The sequence below is a fragment of the Cucumis melo genome, chromosome 4 (assembly GCF_025177605.1).
Source record: "Cucumis melo cultivar AY chromosome 4, USDA_Cmelo_AY_1.0, whole genome shotgun sequence".
Lineage (NCBI taxonomy): Eukaryota > Viridiplantae > Streptophyta > Magnoliopsida > Cucurbitales > Cucurbitaceae > Cucumis > Cucumis melo.
In genome coordinates, this window is record NC_066860.1 from 32,043,181 (window position 1) to 32,058,252 (window position 15,072).

A 15,072-nucleotide genomic window follows, 5' to 3' on the forward strand; every position below is an offset into this window, starting at 1 on the left:
TTTAATTTTAAAAGACCTCAATTGGGGTCTCACAAAGTCAACCAAAACTAATTTTTGATTAACAAACACAACTCCCAAAATCTCATTATAAAGTCCCTATATTCTTATTCCTCTTTCAATTCAACATCATTCCAACAAAAAAAAAAAAGAAAAAAAAAAAAGAAAAGAAGAACTCTTGACAATGGGAAGTACTTCTTTATGGTGTTTTCTAATATCCATCATTGTTGTGATCGCAATATCCTTTGGGGGCTCTATATTGATCTTATGGCTTATTTTCATAACCAACAAAATCAAATTCAATGTAACCGATGCCACTCTCACCCAATTCAACTTCACCAACAATGACACTCAACTCCATTACAATCTTGGTGTCTTCTTCACCATTAGAAACCCTAATAAGCAAGTTGGAATCTACTATGACACCATTGATGCAACTGCAATGTATAAAGGTCAAAACTTCGACACCAGACTGCTAACCCCTTTTTACCAAGGCTCAAGCACTACAAGCTTACTTAAAGGACGATTTGAAGGGCAGCAGGTTGTGGTAATTCCCAACAACACGGTTTCTGAATTAAAGTCTGAGAAACTTTCTGGGGTTTATTCAATTGATGTCGAATTTCGTCTATCGTTGAGATTGAAATTTGGGCTTTTTAAATTCATTAGAGTTAGGCCTAAAGTAGGATGTGGTTTCCAAGTTCCATTGAATTTTAGTGGAGCTTCTTCTTTTCAGAATGCTATTGGTTGTGATGTTGATTATTGATTTTTTTTTTCAATTTTTGAGTTATGTACTCAATTATCATTTGTATTTGATTGAGTTTTCTTGTTTGAGATCTTGTAATCTGTTGGAGGAGTACTTCAATGCATCTTTCTGGAAATTGAATATTTAATTGAGTGTCCAAAATCATACACGTTGGGTAGATCAGGTAGACACCAGAATGAAATTGTAACCTCCTACCCAGTACTATATTTTGTCATCCCTTGATGAATTTCATAACAATAGTTTCCATAGTTTAATTAATTAATATAACACAAATTTTCTCAAATAATAACAATAATAGTAATATGGAACAAATTCTTTGGGTAAAGTGTACTAATAATATTTTGGGAAGTTGGAAATTTTTTGTGTCTTTTTAACTAAGGTGGAAATGAAACGGACCACGAGCATGCTTAGAGCCAATTTTGGAGGTCAACATAATACAGAAGTTCGGATCACTTGAACTTCTAATTATAATTTTTTATATGAGTAATACTAATTAATGCCTCAATACTTTTTTAAAACTAAGCTTCTTATACCTTTTTTTTTTATTTCATTTTTTTCCTATTCAAAAAACTGGAAAATAGGATTTTAATCTCTAGCCCTTTTTTTCCAGCATAGGGGTATAATTTCAAGCCTCTGTTGTTAAGTTGGTGACTAAATTTTATTGTTTAGATTAAGGAATCAATAATTGAGAAGTGGGACAAAATTTAATTATTCTTTTCTAAATTAAATCATTTTTTACCAAACAAAATACATTAATTTATATTAGAGGTTTTTCAAAATAATAATTAAAAAATCAAACTATTTACATGATTGAAAAAAACCGCTATATTGCATTATATTTTATTGTGTGTATAAATATTTGGGGTTTTTAAAAAAATATAACAAACTTAAAATATTTATATATTATATAGAATAATTTTGAAAATGAAAAATACCCGCAGGTCCACGATGAAAAATACAAAAAATGTACGTCAACCATGTCAACAATACGTAATATATTTGGTAGACGGTCGTTTAGATTTGACTAAACAAAATTTAAACAAAAACTTTCAAGATTCTTTTGTACTTTTATTTTTCAAGATTCTACAATTGTTTAGATTTGACTAAACGTTTTTTTTTTAATTCTTTTGTTACACGATTGTTTACTTTTCTTTATAACATCGTTTAGTTTTGGCTACTTCAATCAAAACGATTTTTTTTCAAAATTCTTTATACACGATCTTTTAGATTTAGTTACTCTAATCTAAACAATGTAAAAAAAGAGAATAAAAGAAATAAAACGATGAAAAGAAATCACAAGAAAAAAAGACGATCGAACGATCGAAAGAAATTAGATTTGATTACCCAAATTTAAACGACCTACAAAAAAGAAAGAAAAAGAAGAAAAACATGGTCACAACGAACAAAAAATAACATAAAAATATTTAAAAAATAGTTAACTTTATAGGTTTTGTTATATTTACGAGAGCCTACTTAAATATTTTGCCTATTTTACCATTTTTCTTAATTATTGTTGGGACTGAATAGGAATTGTTTTATAATACATATAATCTCTAAAATTTTCTAGTGCACCTACCAATCAACTTCACATATCAAATGATATAACTATGAAATGTTTTTTTTTTCTTTTTTTAAAAGTACATATTCATACTAAATCAACCTCAACTCAAGGTCTACTCCAAAGTTCTCCACATAGTTGGATACATGACAAGTGTTAATCTCTAACATGTCAACAAATATATTCTTAATTCCATAGTACAAACGCCCTTAGTTTAATACATATTAATTACTTGAATATTCAATCAATTTGGGCATTTAATATTTTCAAGCACCTCAATGAGCTGGCGTCTCAAAAAGTCAACCACAAGCAAGATTTGATCAACAAACACAAATAAAAAAGATTTCATTATCCTCTCTCTCTATATATACATTCCTCCTCCAATCCAACAGCATCCCCGATCAAATAATCTCCCTCGACCATGGCAAGTTTATGGTGTCTTTTAATATCCGTTATCGTTGCTTTTGGGGCATCTTTTGGGTTCACAGTATTGATCTTATGGCTTGTTTTCATAACCCACAAGATCAAATTCAATGTAACAGATGCCACTCTAACCCAATTCAACTTCACCAACAATGACACACAACTTCAATACAACCTTGGCATTTACTTCACCATTAGAAACCCTAACGAGCGAGTTGGAATCTATTATGACACCATTGAAGCAACTGCAATGTACAAAGATCAAAACTTTGACACAAGATTGCTAACTCCATTTTACCAAACCCCAAAGACAACGAGCTTACTTAGAGGACGATTTGAAGGGCAACGGGCTGTGGTAATCGGCAACAACAAGGTTTCTGAATTAAAATCTGAGAAACTTGCTGGAGTCTATTCAGTTGATGTCAAATTTCGTCTTTCGTTGAGGTTGAAATTTGGGATTTATAAAATTGTTAGAGTTAGGCCTAAAGTGGAATGTAGATTCCAAGTTCCATTGAATTCTAGTGGAACTTCTTCTTTTCCTTGGTTTCAAGAGGCTATTGGTTGTCATGTTGATTATTGATTTTTAATTATCTATTTTTGAGTCATGTGTACTCAATTATATTTAAATATCCTTTGTTTTTATATTCTTTTAGAGTTATTCATTGCACCTTTATTGAATTTTGATAAAATGTCAAACAAAAATATCACCAACGTGATAAGATAACGTAATTTATAGTTTTCTTTTCTCAACAGCTGTCAAATATTTATGTAATAATTAAGATAACATTTTGTTAGATTTGGCCAAACCACCACATAATTCAAATTGAAAACCAAAAACCACTCTTGACTATAGGAACGAAATCATCACATCTCAATCAAAACTGATCAGCTTAAAGACATAACCATATGAAATTGTTAAATTAACATACTTTTATTGATTTTTTGTACAAATATCTAGACCAATTCAACATCAGTATAAATCACTGTCGATAAATAAATAAACAAACAAATAAATAAAAGTTAAATCATAGAACATAAAGAACCTTATATTGAAGATCACTGGTAAAATCAACGATCAATATTCAATAAACGTTCCCCTCCCCCACAAACCTTCATATATGGGCCGATATTTGGGCCGAAACATTAACAGGGCCCACGAATAGACACATGGTTGAAAACCGCCACGCTAGCATAGGAAAAAGCAATGGTCACCTACACCTCCCCACACCAGATTAGCACAGATACCGGTGAAAAGCAAAAAGTAAAAGATAAAATAGTAAAATAGTAAAATAGTAAATGACAAAGAGGTGTCAAATCCAACGGTCCACCTGGGGCCTACTTTTTTCCTTATTTTTAAACGGAACGAAGCTGACGTGGCGTGTCATGCAAATGCTGTTCCCTGAACCGACATGTCGTCCATCAGAGTCGTCGTCGTCGTACGTAATCTCTAATCAGTGAGTGGTAATTTGAATAGCCGAAAAGGGCGTCGTCATATTGTCGTCGGGACAACCTCTATCTGCCGGAAAGTCACGAGAAGGGGACGAGGAGGGGGTGAGGTAGGGAGGAGAAGCACATGGAGTATGGAAGGGCGTTGTATCTTCATCCGTTTTGAGTTTAGGAAAAGGATTATTATACTCGAAACATTCGATTATTCCTTCTCTTTCTTCTTCTTCTTCCTTGATAGTGAAAAGCGTTCTTGACGGTCCGCACAGTTCTTGCCACTTCGTCAACTCGTCTTCCGCTGTCTCCACCACCACCACCACCGCCCCTTCGGAGGAATGACCATCAATTTTAGAAATGGAGGGGATTTCTTTAGGTTGGATCCGCGATTGGTTCCTCCAAAAAAGGTAGAAGCACTTTTGGTTGGGTTCAGCACCACCGAGGCGTTGAAGACGCCGGCGGCGATAGAGAATGTATAGAATCTGAGCGAGGAGGAAGAAGAAAATGAGAAGGAAGAGGAGGATGAGTGGGGTGGCGATCTTGTTAAGGCCGCCGTCCATATCTTGGAATTACGGCTGAAGAAGAGGAGTAGGAAAGAGGGTATTTTAGAAATATGAGTGTTTAGTTATTTAATTTTAATTTTATAATTTTAAAAAATGCGAAATGGTAAATTTTGAAAAAGAAAAAAGAAAAGGAAAAGGGGAGTTAGGGATTTAATGATGACGTGGACATGGGGGGAGTGAGAGATTTAAATTTTGAAGTGGTTGAGCGGGGTTGTTATTTAATTGAAAAAGATGTGTGTTTTTAATACAGGTAAGACCTTGGAAAGGAACGCCATAGCCTCCATTTATATTTTATCCTTTTCACATATTTCCCTTTAATCCATAAATGACACTTCATAATTATCCATTTCAATTTTAATTCTATATTAATCATTTTTTATTTATTTATCATACCATAAATACTTTACACAATAGTCTATTATCATATCATATTTATTTCATTTTATTAACTAATTTCTACATTATAAATTATCAATTATATATATATATATATAAGATGATTCCATCCATTACTACTTATGAGATACTAGCATATTAATAAGGGTTTTTAGAGTTATTCGACCAAATTTTAACATTCTCTAAACCATGAGTAAAGAATTGAATTTGCATTTTATCATAAGCTATGTAGAAGTTTATTTTATTATATATTTGTTTCTACTGTTATTCTTTTTCATCTTTTCATTTTGTTAATTGATTTCTTTAATCTGTGTTTTTTAAAAAATACTTCACCTTTTAATTCTTTCATTTTTTTATTTATTTAATCCAAGATGCGAGTAACAATATATTCTATATATATATATACTTTTAGAATGATCACTTGATTGTAAACTTGAGTATTTAACCAAATTCATGGTTAGATGAGTGAAGTTCATTCCTAAAGGTTGAAAAAAACCCTCCAAAACCTATACTTTTCTGTTTAAAATTATAGGGTACTAATAAATTTACTATCAACTTACAAGAAAATACGACAAATAACTAATTAAGCACTTATAAACTAAAATCAACAACTATTCTAAATATAAACTAATGTGCTAAACAAAAACAATATAACAATTCTCCATATATGCATGTTATTTGAAAGGAGAAATAGCATATGCTTCCCATTGGTTAAAATTTATACGTATAGTTAAATCAATCATGAAGTAAAAAGAAAAAAAAAAAAAAAACTTATTTCAGCATTTTAAAATATACTTAGTTGAGCATTTTAAAATAGCCTTATTGACTTGAACAAATTGTATATGCTTCCTAAATTTCTCTAAATACAATCTCTATTCTTAAATTTATACTTTTAGGTTACGTTTTTTTGGCTCATATTGATCAAATTTTACGTTCATGTAAATAAGCTAACTCATTAATAAAGAAATTTACATATTTATTGAGTAAATGTCACCTTTAAATTTAGATTTGAATTATATTTCTACCACACCAAGAACCTTTTGCGTTCATATGTGTAGTAATACATGCATTTCTTCTGGCTTATCTTTCTATTTTTTTAAACAAGAACCAACAATGAAGGAGGATCGATAAGTAAATACTAGTGACACTTCTAGATGATGACCATGTTGAGGCTTAATTTTCATTAAAAGTAAATATAGTGCACAATTATATTTCTAAATTTAACATGTTTTTAAGAAAAAAAAAAAAAGAAATTAGGCCCCTTTTGTGACCTTAATTCTCGTGTTTCATGGCTGGGTTGTATTCATTTTTTAATGAGGGGATTGTTTGGATTAGAGAAATTTGTAATCCAAACAAATGAGTTGGATCTTATATGTACTTTAGTCCAACTCAACTCAATCCCGATCACCTTTATAAAAAGTGATAAAATATGCACTCAAATATCTTAATTATATTGATACATTTAATATTTTATTGTCGAAAAAGATCACAAAACTAGAGAAGCTCAAGACATTCCAATTACAAAATTGATCACTATATATTTATATAATAATTACCATTTCCCTTCTCTTTTTCCTTTAAAGTTTTAAACAATGATCATCATTGTAGAACCCCAATATATAGATAAGTATAGTAGCTGTAAGTTAGTTCAAAAGCTCAACAAACAAACCTCCCAAACATTAAAGGCTGGTTGGGCCATATATTTGTTTACAGAACACCTTAGACCTGAAGAAACATGAATGGACCTATTCTATTATTAAAGTGAAAATGGCCCAAACCCTAAACCCTATCAGCAGTATAGTCCAAACATTTCAACCACTCATACACTATTACTCCCAACATATATAATTCAATTCAATTGGGTATGTAATGTTATACCATTTATATTAATTCCATTAAACATTATTGTATGTGGTCCTATTCTTTAACTTTCTTTCTTTTTTTTTTCCCTTATAATTATGTAATGAGAGAATAGAGAGAAGTAGGAAAAAGGCAAGCACACATCACATTATAAGCATATGAATGCCACTTGCATTCCAAAGTGTTTGTAATTTTGTCTCAAAGGGAAGTCTATGGTTGAAGATAGAGACCCAACAAGACATCAAAAGCCTCACAATGTCCTAGAAAAACCCAATCAAAAGACAAAACATTCTTGTCTCAAGATATATTTATATTCCCATGAGCCCTAACCAGCTTCCCTTTGTTCTTTTTGACCATATTAACTAAAATAAAATAGCAACACCACATGAAAGAATCCCATTCTCATTTTTCTTTCTTTCCTTGGGATCCTTCAAATTTTATTCAACTTACCTTTCAAATCCATACTCCTATAAAGCAGTGATTAATAAGGGAATTAGATCAAAAGAGAGTGTGACAATTCAAAGTTGAAAGTTTTTAGGGAATTTTATTAATTTGTTTGTATTGTTCTTTCATTGATTTTGAAATCCCTTACTTTGATGAAAAGGAAGAATAACATACATACATATATATATATATATATAATACTCTTTCTTCACTCATACATTTGGGTTCTAAAGGGGAAGGGGAGAATAGAGACAATGACATTTTTGTGTAAAAGAACCATCCTGTTACTTCCCCTTTACCTTTATTTATTTTTTCTTAAAGTCTGGAAAAGAGCTCAACTTGTGTTGAAATTTTGTCTCTATGTTTAATCTTTTTTGTCTCTTTTAGATGCCTAATAAATAAATAAAAATTACTCACTTTCAATTCTTCCTTTGATGGGTCTAAATTGGAATTTACAGCTTTTTGATTTTGTAGGTGTAATTTGTAAATTTTTCTATACTTTTCTTCTTTTGTTTTCTTTGAGAAAATATGCTTAGGATGATGGAAATTTAATAACAAAGAACATACTAGGGATTACTAGCTATACCACATGTTCCACCGCCTTTTGTTTATCTTTTTATTTTGCTTTTGGATTATCTTCTTATTTAAACATATTTTTTAAAAAATAAAAATAAAATTCCTAGTAAAATATATTATTGTATCTTACATTTTTCAGATTTATTTTAAATGACAAATATTCAAAAGTTATTCCAACTGTTATGAATATTTTTTCTTACTAAATCATTTGAAATTTTTTGGTTAAGCAGTCCTTTTTTTCTATTCTTTTCAAATTCATCTATCGAGTATTCTTCCAAAAGAAGTTTTTAAGTTAATAATTTCTTTAACTAACTTATTATTAAGACTGTTTTAATAAATTAAAATCATTTCTAGGTACAATTTAAAATTATTAATTGTTTCAAATGTGATAGAAAATCTTATATTCTAAAGTTAGTCATAACACACCAATCTCATTCGATTTACTCTACATTAAGACTCTCTTTTGATTTTTTTAGGTTAATTGTTTAGTTTAGATTTTTTGTTTTTTTTTAAAAAAACCCCATTATCTTACCACGTATTGAATGATGAATACTTTTACTTCTTCTCACTTCTAAAATTCTTCTATAAATTAAGTCACCTAACGAAAAAGTTAATCATCATTAAGAACTTATTGTTTCTTAATTTAGTAAAACCAATTATTTGATGCACATATGTTCGTCTGATATAGCTCTATATAAAACACATAAAGTTGATGAGATAAATCCCACCACATTTTTAGTTTGAATAAGTTTTTTATAGGTCTAGCTAGAATATGCACGAGGGTGGGTGTTACAAATTTGTCAACCTAATCCCATTGAGGAATTTTTATACTCGTCCTAATTCCACTATTCTAGTATCCCGTTGGAAAACACGGAATAAATTTTTTAGGATATAAACGACTCACAAAATTTTCTCTTAGACTCTATTTGCTACACCATCTTTTAAACATTAAAAGGTGGTCTTTGGTCTATAAAATCATAATCTCCTTCATTTTTCTTTAGACGTAGTGATGGATGATCTTAGTAACTTTGACTCACTTAAATGTGTTCAATTTCAATTCACTATATTTCTTGGAGCAACACAATCCATTTTACATCAATTTATACAACCTTCAATATTTTTTTGGCTAAAGGTACTTAAATATATGTTTTCATTCATAATTGTGAACATAAAATTTTGTTCACAATTTCTTTATTCTCAAATTTTGTTGGTTTCCTAGGGAAAATAAACTTGCAACCTCACTGGTTGTTGGTCTCTCATAGATAAGGACTCTTAAAGGACTATAATCCGACTAAAATTGCCATTAATCTTAGCGTTTTTTGTATCATTTAATGTTTTTTTGGTTTGGCCTTTTCAGACATATGTGGAGATGTTTTGGTCTACCTCTAACTCAACTTGTATCATTTTTCTATAAAAAAAAGTAAAAGAAACACTGAGCATGATTGAATCCGGCATCAAATAATGAAATAATTTGAACAAAACGAAAGCAAGACCATCTAAAATTCAAAACACTAGGGGTGAAGGGAACTTTTTGGAAACGCATCACACTTTGATGATGGTTTTTTGGTTGAGATAAGTATCTCTCTCGTGGGACTAGTAAAATATTAAAACACACAATAGATAGCCCTCGAACAAGTGCTGCTTTTCAAGTGACCTAGTGGAGGTCGATAATTAACTTCTATAATGTAAGTCAATTATACGTTTAAAGGGTTTAGGCCAAATTCCAAATAAATCAATCAAAAAGGGAAAAATTTTAAAAGAAAAAAGAAAAAAGAAAAAAGAAAAAAATGACAAAATTTAAAGAACCGCCATTGTTGTTGGAGAATATAAAAGAGAAGAGATGAAGCCCACATATCTTTAGAAAGTGATTAGAGTTCCAAAAAGTTGGCTATGCATTGTGATTTTATGGTGGATTTTAAAAGGTTTCCAAAGTGAAAGAAGCATAATGGTTTCTTCTCCAATCTTAAAGAAGGGGGAAAAAATTAAAGAGAAACTCATTAAAGTAAACAAAGGGTTTAGGTTTTTTTTTCTCTCTATGTATATCTTTGTTACCAAAAAAATTAGCCTTGTAGCTTAAGTTTTTTCTTTATTTCTAATGTTCTTTTTACGTTGATAATGTGAACAATGGCTTTTCTTTTCTTTTTTTAATTAGTTCTGTGTTGTGATTGTCTTCTAAGGTCAAACATTTACTCTTTGTTGATGGCTTTGCTTACTTCATACCCAAACAAACCTAAATGGCTGGTCAATCAAAGAACTATCACAAAAGGCAAAACACCCATTAACAAATTATTTGTAACTATTTGGTTAAAAGTTAAAGTCTTTTTGAGTTGGTGATCTCATGATATACTGAATATTATCATTTTCCTTTATTTTCTAAATTATATAGTAGTTTATTTATATAACAATACTTTAATTATTTTAAAAGTAAAAGTTGAAGATACGTGAGATGAACGTATTATTGAAAGTAATCGAATGCAATATTTTTTACTAGATCAAATATACTTTTAGATGAAATCAAGATATAGCTAGTTATATATATTTGTATAGGACATTGTTTATTATAAGTCATTAGTGGATTGTCTATGCTTACTATATCTTGAATAAATTATATACTTTGGTTTATCACTAACTATATCTTTCTCTGTCTTTTGATTTAATTTTTCCTTAGTTTAATTTCTTGCTATAAGTCAATAAAAGATTAAAAAAAATGGAACTTTTATTTAGCATTATGGAAGAGCAAGTACGTTTAAGGAAGCATTATTGATTTATCTTTAAAGAAGAATGTAGCCTTGCAAGCCATCTACTTTTCAACCAAAAATAAATTCTCAAACCCGACCTGAAATTCATGTTTTCAACCAAAGAAACCCTCGAAATCTCTGCATTTCATAAAAACAAAGTTTCTTGGTCTTGTTGGGGACAATGAGCCTCCCACAAGGTCGTATTCATGTCAGTAAAATATTATCTATTTCGAATATGAATTATTTTGGTTTTAATTATTTTTTGTGTTAGAAAAATCGGTAACTCTACCAACTTGGATTATCCAATCAAAGCTATAAATGTTGGATTAGGTTAAATTTTATATCGGATTGAATTGGGTAAGAAAACTAGAGAAGAAAAAGTTGAGATAGGATGCAAGTAAGTGACCCAACCCAACCCAATTATGTACCTAATATATATAAGCCTAAAACCAAACTTAAAAGTAAATCTCCAAGCTAGTACATTGTAGATTTGGAATTTAAACTTATAACATATATATATGTCACCTTGCACATTGAATGACAACTTGTTCACTTTGCATATTGAAAAAAAATATATGAAAATTTGTCTAAATTATAGAAGGGAATGAAAAAAACCTACCTACCAATCCAATATGGCCCAACCTTTATACTATAGGTTGGTCATAATTTTCCTTCAACCCGGCTTATGTATCACCCTACTTTTACTAAAATACATCATCACAACATCGAGAGATTTATCTTTCACTTGTATTTGTATGATTTATTCTTTTCTAACCCAAAACCTAATACTTTAGTTGCAGTTCGAATAATTATTCATCTCATCAAACAAGAACCACTTTTATCTGTATATGTTCTCATAAAATAAATAATCTTGGAAAAGGGCCTAGACATAGGCATCGTATCCCCTAGATGTGAGGCAAAACTTGGAAGACCTCGTGTAATGTTTTCTTTTTTATAAAAGAAAATAACTGAGGGTTGAGGTATATATATATATTTATGAAATCAGAGTAATGCTTATATATCAATTCGTTGAATTGGAAGGTTGAGCTGGGAAGATTAGAAGGCCATATAACAATATATTTCAAACCTGTTGACACATTTATAACACATTATTCATCATATCCCAAACCAAAAGTAGATGCATTATTACCAAAAAAAAAAAAAAAAAGATATAAAAGACATGGAGCTAGGAGATGAGTTTCAAAGTAAAAAAAAACAAACGATGTAGAGGCTAGAGAAGATCTTCCAATTTAACGAAGTGATATAGAAGGACGATAGTTACACATGTGAGAAGATTTACTAACTTCATTTAAAAAAAAAAAATTAGTATACCATGAAGCATAAAAGAAAAAAACTGATAAATAATTGAAAGACACCAGATAAATAATTCAAAGTGTGAAGCATAAAAGAAACACTTTTGTAAGTGTAATTAATTATGGTTATTGAAGCATAAAAGAATCCGGAAATGCATTCCATGTGCCCTTATGCAATTAATGGGCGACTATCAAATCAATTATTAGGAACAATAATCTTTTAGAAGACATGAAATTAAATTTGTGAGCCTTTTAATTAATTATTTCATACCATATCATATGATATATGATATTTAAATAATGTGTGTGTATATAAGTATCAAACATATTGTGTGTATGTATATATATAGGTAATAGAGATAGCATTAGTAAAAGGGTCCTTTTGGGAAAAGCTGAACCGTCCAAATTGTTTGAAAGAAAAGTTAATATGTCCCTGTGAGGCAGAGGAATTAACACACACTATACCCACAAACCACTCAAAAGAAGAGCTTTGCTTTACCCAAAAGGAGAATCCAACTTTCCCCTATTAATTAGGTTTTTCTTTCATTAATTTCCCTCTCTCTTCGTAATTTGCTTCATTTTAATTCTTTCCTTTATAATTCATCTTTAATTGTTTTTGCTACTTTTGAGGGACGAATAAAATTAAATAAAAGTTGGATACCATTTTTACTCTCAATAAAATTCCCATTAATTAACAACTCTTTCTGTCACAACCAAGTGTATATGTGTATATATATATACCTTCAGATTTATATAGATTCACATGTCAAACTTGAATACAAATTAGTATAGATTTTCTGTGAGTATTGAATCTCATTTCCTTGACTTAGATTCACATGCCAAACTTGAATACAAATTAAGTAAAAAATACCTGGAGACAGACAGTTGAAACTCTTGATCCGAGAACAAAAAAACACTGGCCAATTCCAAGCGTAAAATGTAAATGTTTGTTCAAGTAGTATTGATGTATTAAATCAACAATGATTAACAGTCAAATAGGAGTAATGATTAATAAAGACAGTTGGAGGCTTTTGTATAGAGGTGAATTCAACTATAAAAGAAAATGAGAAAATGTAAATAGTAAAGAAATTGGCACCAAGATTTACACGAACACTCGATAATTATATAAATTACAACGAAGCCAAAAAAAATTAGAGTGTGTATATACGTTTACATATGTCACTTGTCCAAAACTTGGACCCAAAATCATAACCAACACATACATGAAAAACCAAGTAAAGTTTAACATGGGTATCAAAACATGATGAGTATTGTATGTTCAAACTTCTATTACATCATTTTTCTTCTTTAAATAGTAACACATGTTGATGTAATTAGATTTACTCAACTAAGATGGGATGTTCAAGATATTATGACACTGCTATAAATGTGCTAATATAGTTGCGATATTTGAGGGCATTTATTGATTCCGCTTTGTTCTCTAAGTATTTTATTTAAAATATTACTTCAATTCAATTACAATTTTTGTGTTTGTGTTGGATGATATAATAGTAACTAATGACAAATACCAAAACGACAATTAACATTTAGAATATTATATATAAAAAATAAATAAAACAAATTATCCTGATTCGAGAGCAACATACAATATTAGAATTTAGAATTAACTAAGCCACTCATTTTCTAATTTAAAAGTTGCACAATGAACTCTTCCAATAAGAAATATTGATAAATTCATATAGGTACATTTTCACTCAATTAACTATATATCAGAACGAGATCAAGTGGGAATATTTGACATCTATGTATTGCAATAAAGGCTTCTTATAATTTCTATATTTATGAAAACCATGGATGTGTTTAATTTTGTATTTTGTAATACTTTGAACTAACTACATTACAAATCAAATCACCATCGATATGAGAAGTCTAATCCTAAAGCTTAGGGTTGGCTAAAATTTATAGGAAACCCTAGTTTAGTTCCTATTAGAGGTTTGGTATTTGCTTCGTGTACAAAGTAGGTCAAAAACAAATGAGATTACTATATATGTTTGGCTATATATATTTTATATTCTATATAGCACTTTGGTTTATATATTTGATGGCAAAAAGAATCTATAATCTTATATATTATTTGTAGATATATTTGACCATTTATCTCCTTATGGTTTGGTTATGGTCTTGAAGAAGTCTAAGATGCATAGAGAGAGAGAGAGAGCCCCACCAATGTGTTCTACTTAGTGGATTTATTCGAGTAGCCCTAATCTTTTTGAAAGGCCACAAACGACAAATTCTCTTCTTTAGGGTTTTTAAAAGAAAAAAGTTGTGAGAGATAATGATCTTTTTATGATTCTAAAGTAGCAACATCTTTAAGGTTTTAAAGAAGGAAGATGCTTATCTATGTGGGTTTTTTTTTTTGAAAAGAAAAAAAAAACACATTATTTGCATTTTTTTTAAGTTAATTAAATTTTTGTATATAACCCAACTTTTCAAAGATGAGAATGTTGGGTTTACAAAAATCAAAGTGAGAAAAAAGTTATTCCTTTTTTATATAAATAAAAAAAAAACACCATCAAAAGTAGTGCTCTCTTTTGATATTTCTTAGGGAAGATTTTGCTTCTCTCTTCTAAAGTTGTAAAAGTTGCTTCCCCTTTGCACAACCCTTACGTTATGGATCATACCTTAATCTTCTTCACTTTGTGCATTCCCAACGTTCCCCTTTTCTTTTCTTTTCTTTTGAACTTTTTTATTATTATTTTCCAACTTTTCTATTATTCAAATCCTTTTATTATTTTCTTTTCTAATATAATTAAGCTTTCCATTCAAAACCATTAACCCTAGTTAATCATCTTTTTAAGCAACTAGTTAACCTATTTAATATCCTATTACAAATCATATCTGTTTATATTTTATGTCCACTTACTCATTTCTTGATAACCTCTTGAATAGGATATTCATAATTATATTCCCTTCCTTTATTATCTCAAGTTTTCTTCATATCTTTATTTCTAACCTCTATCTCTCTCTAGGAAAATAATAG

The 15,072-nt window shown here is 29.7% G+C and overlaps 3 protein-coding genes across 3 annotated transcripts; 2 read left to right on the top strand and 1 right to left on the bottom strand.

The window, feature by feature from the left end:
* Window positions 1–181: 181 nt before the first annotated feature.
* Window positions 182–760, top strand: LOC103487148 (NDR1/HIN1-like protein 10). Its single transcript, XM_008445370.2, has one exon. It carries the CDS (start codon window positions 182–184, stop codon window positions 758–760), a length of 579 nt encoding a protein of 192 aa, XP_008443592.2.
* Window positions 761–2,739: 1,979 nt separating this feature from the next.
* On the top strand, window positions 2,740–3,321 carry LOC103487147 (NDR1/HIN1-like protein 10). Its single transcript, XM_008445369.2, has one exon. The coding sequence runs from the start codon at window positions 2,740–2,742 to the stop codon at window positions 3,319–3,321; it is 582 nt and encodes a 193-aa protein (XP_008443591.1).
* Window positions 3,322–3,761: 440 nt separating this feature from the next.
* LOC103486669 (uncharacterized) lies at window positions 3,762–4,890 on the bottom strand. Its single transcript, XM_017044138.2, has one exon. The coding sequence runs from the start codon at window positions 4,739–4,741 to the stop codon at window positions 4,193–4,195; it is 549 nt and encodes a 182-aa protein (XP_016899627.2). The 5' UTR covers window positions 4,742–4,890; the 3' UTR covers window positions 3,762–4,192.
* Between the last annotated feature and the right edge of the window lie 10,182 nt (window positions 4,891–15,072).

Coding starts and splice junctions, on each gene's coding strand:
- LOC103486669 (XM_017044138.2), bottom strand. CDS start 4,741: ATGGACGGCGGCCTTAACAAGATCGCCACCCCACTCATCCTCCTCTTC.
- LOC103487148 (XM_008445370.2), top strand. CDS start 182: ATGGGAAGTACTTCTTTATGGTGTTTTCTAATATCCATCATTGTTGTG.
- LOC103487147 (XM_008445369.2), top strand. CDS start 2,740: ATGGCAAGTTTATGGTGTCTTTTAATATCCGTTATCGTTGCTTTTGGG.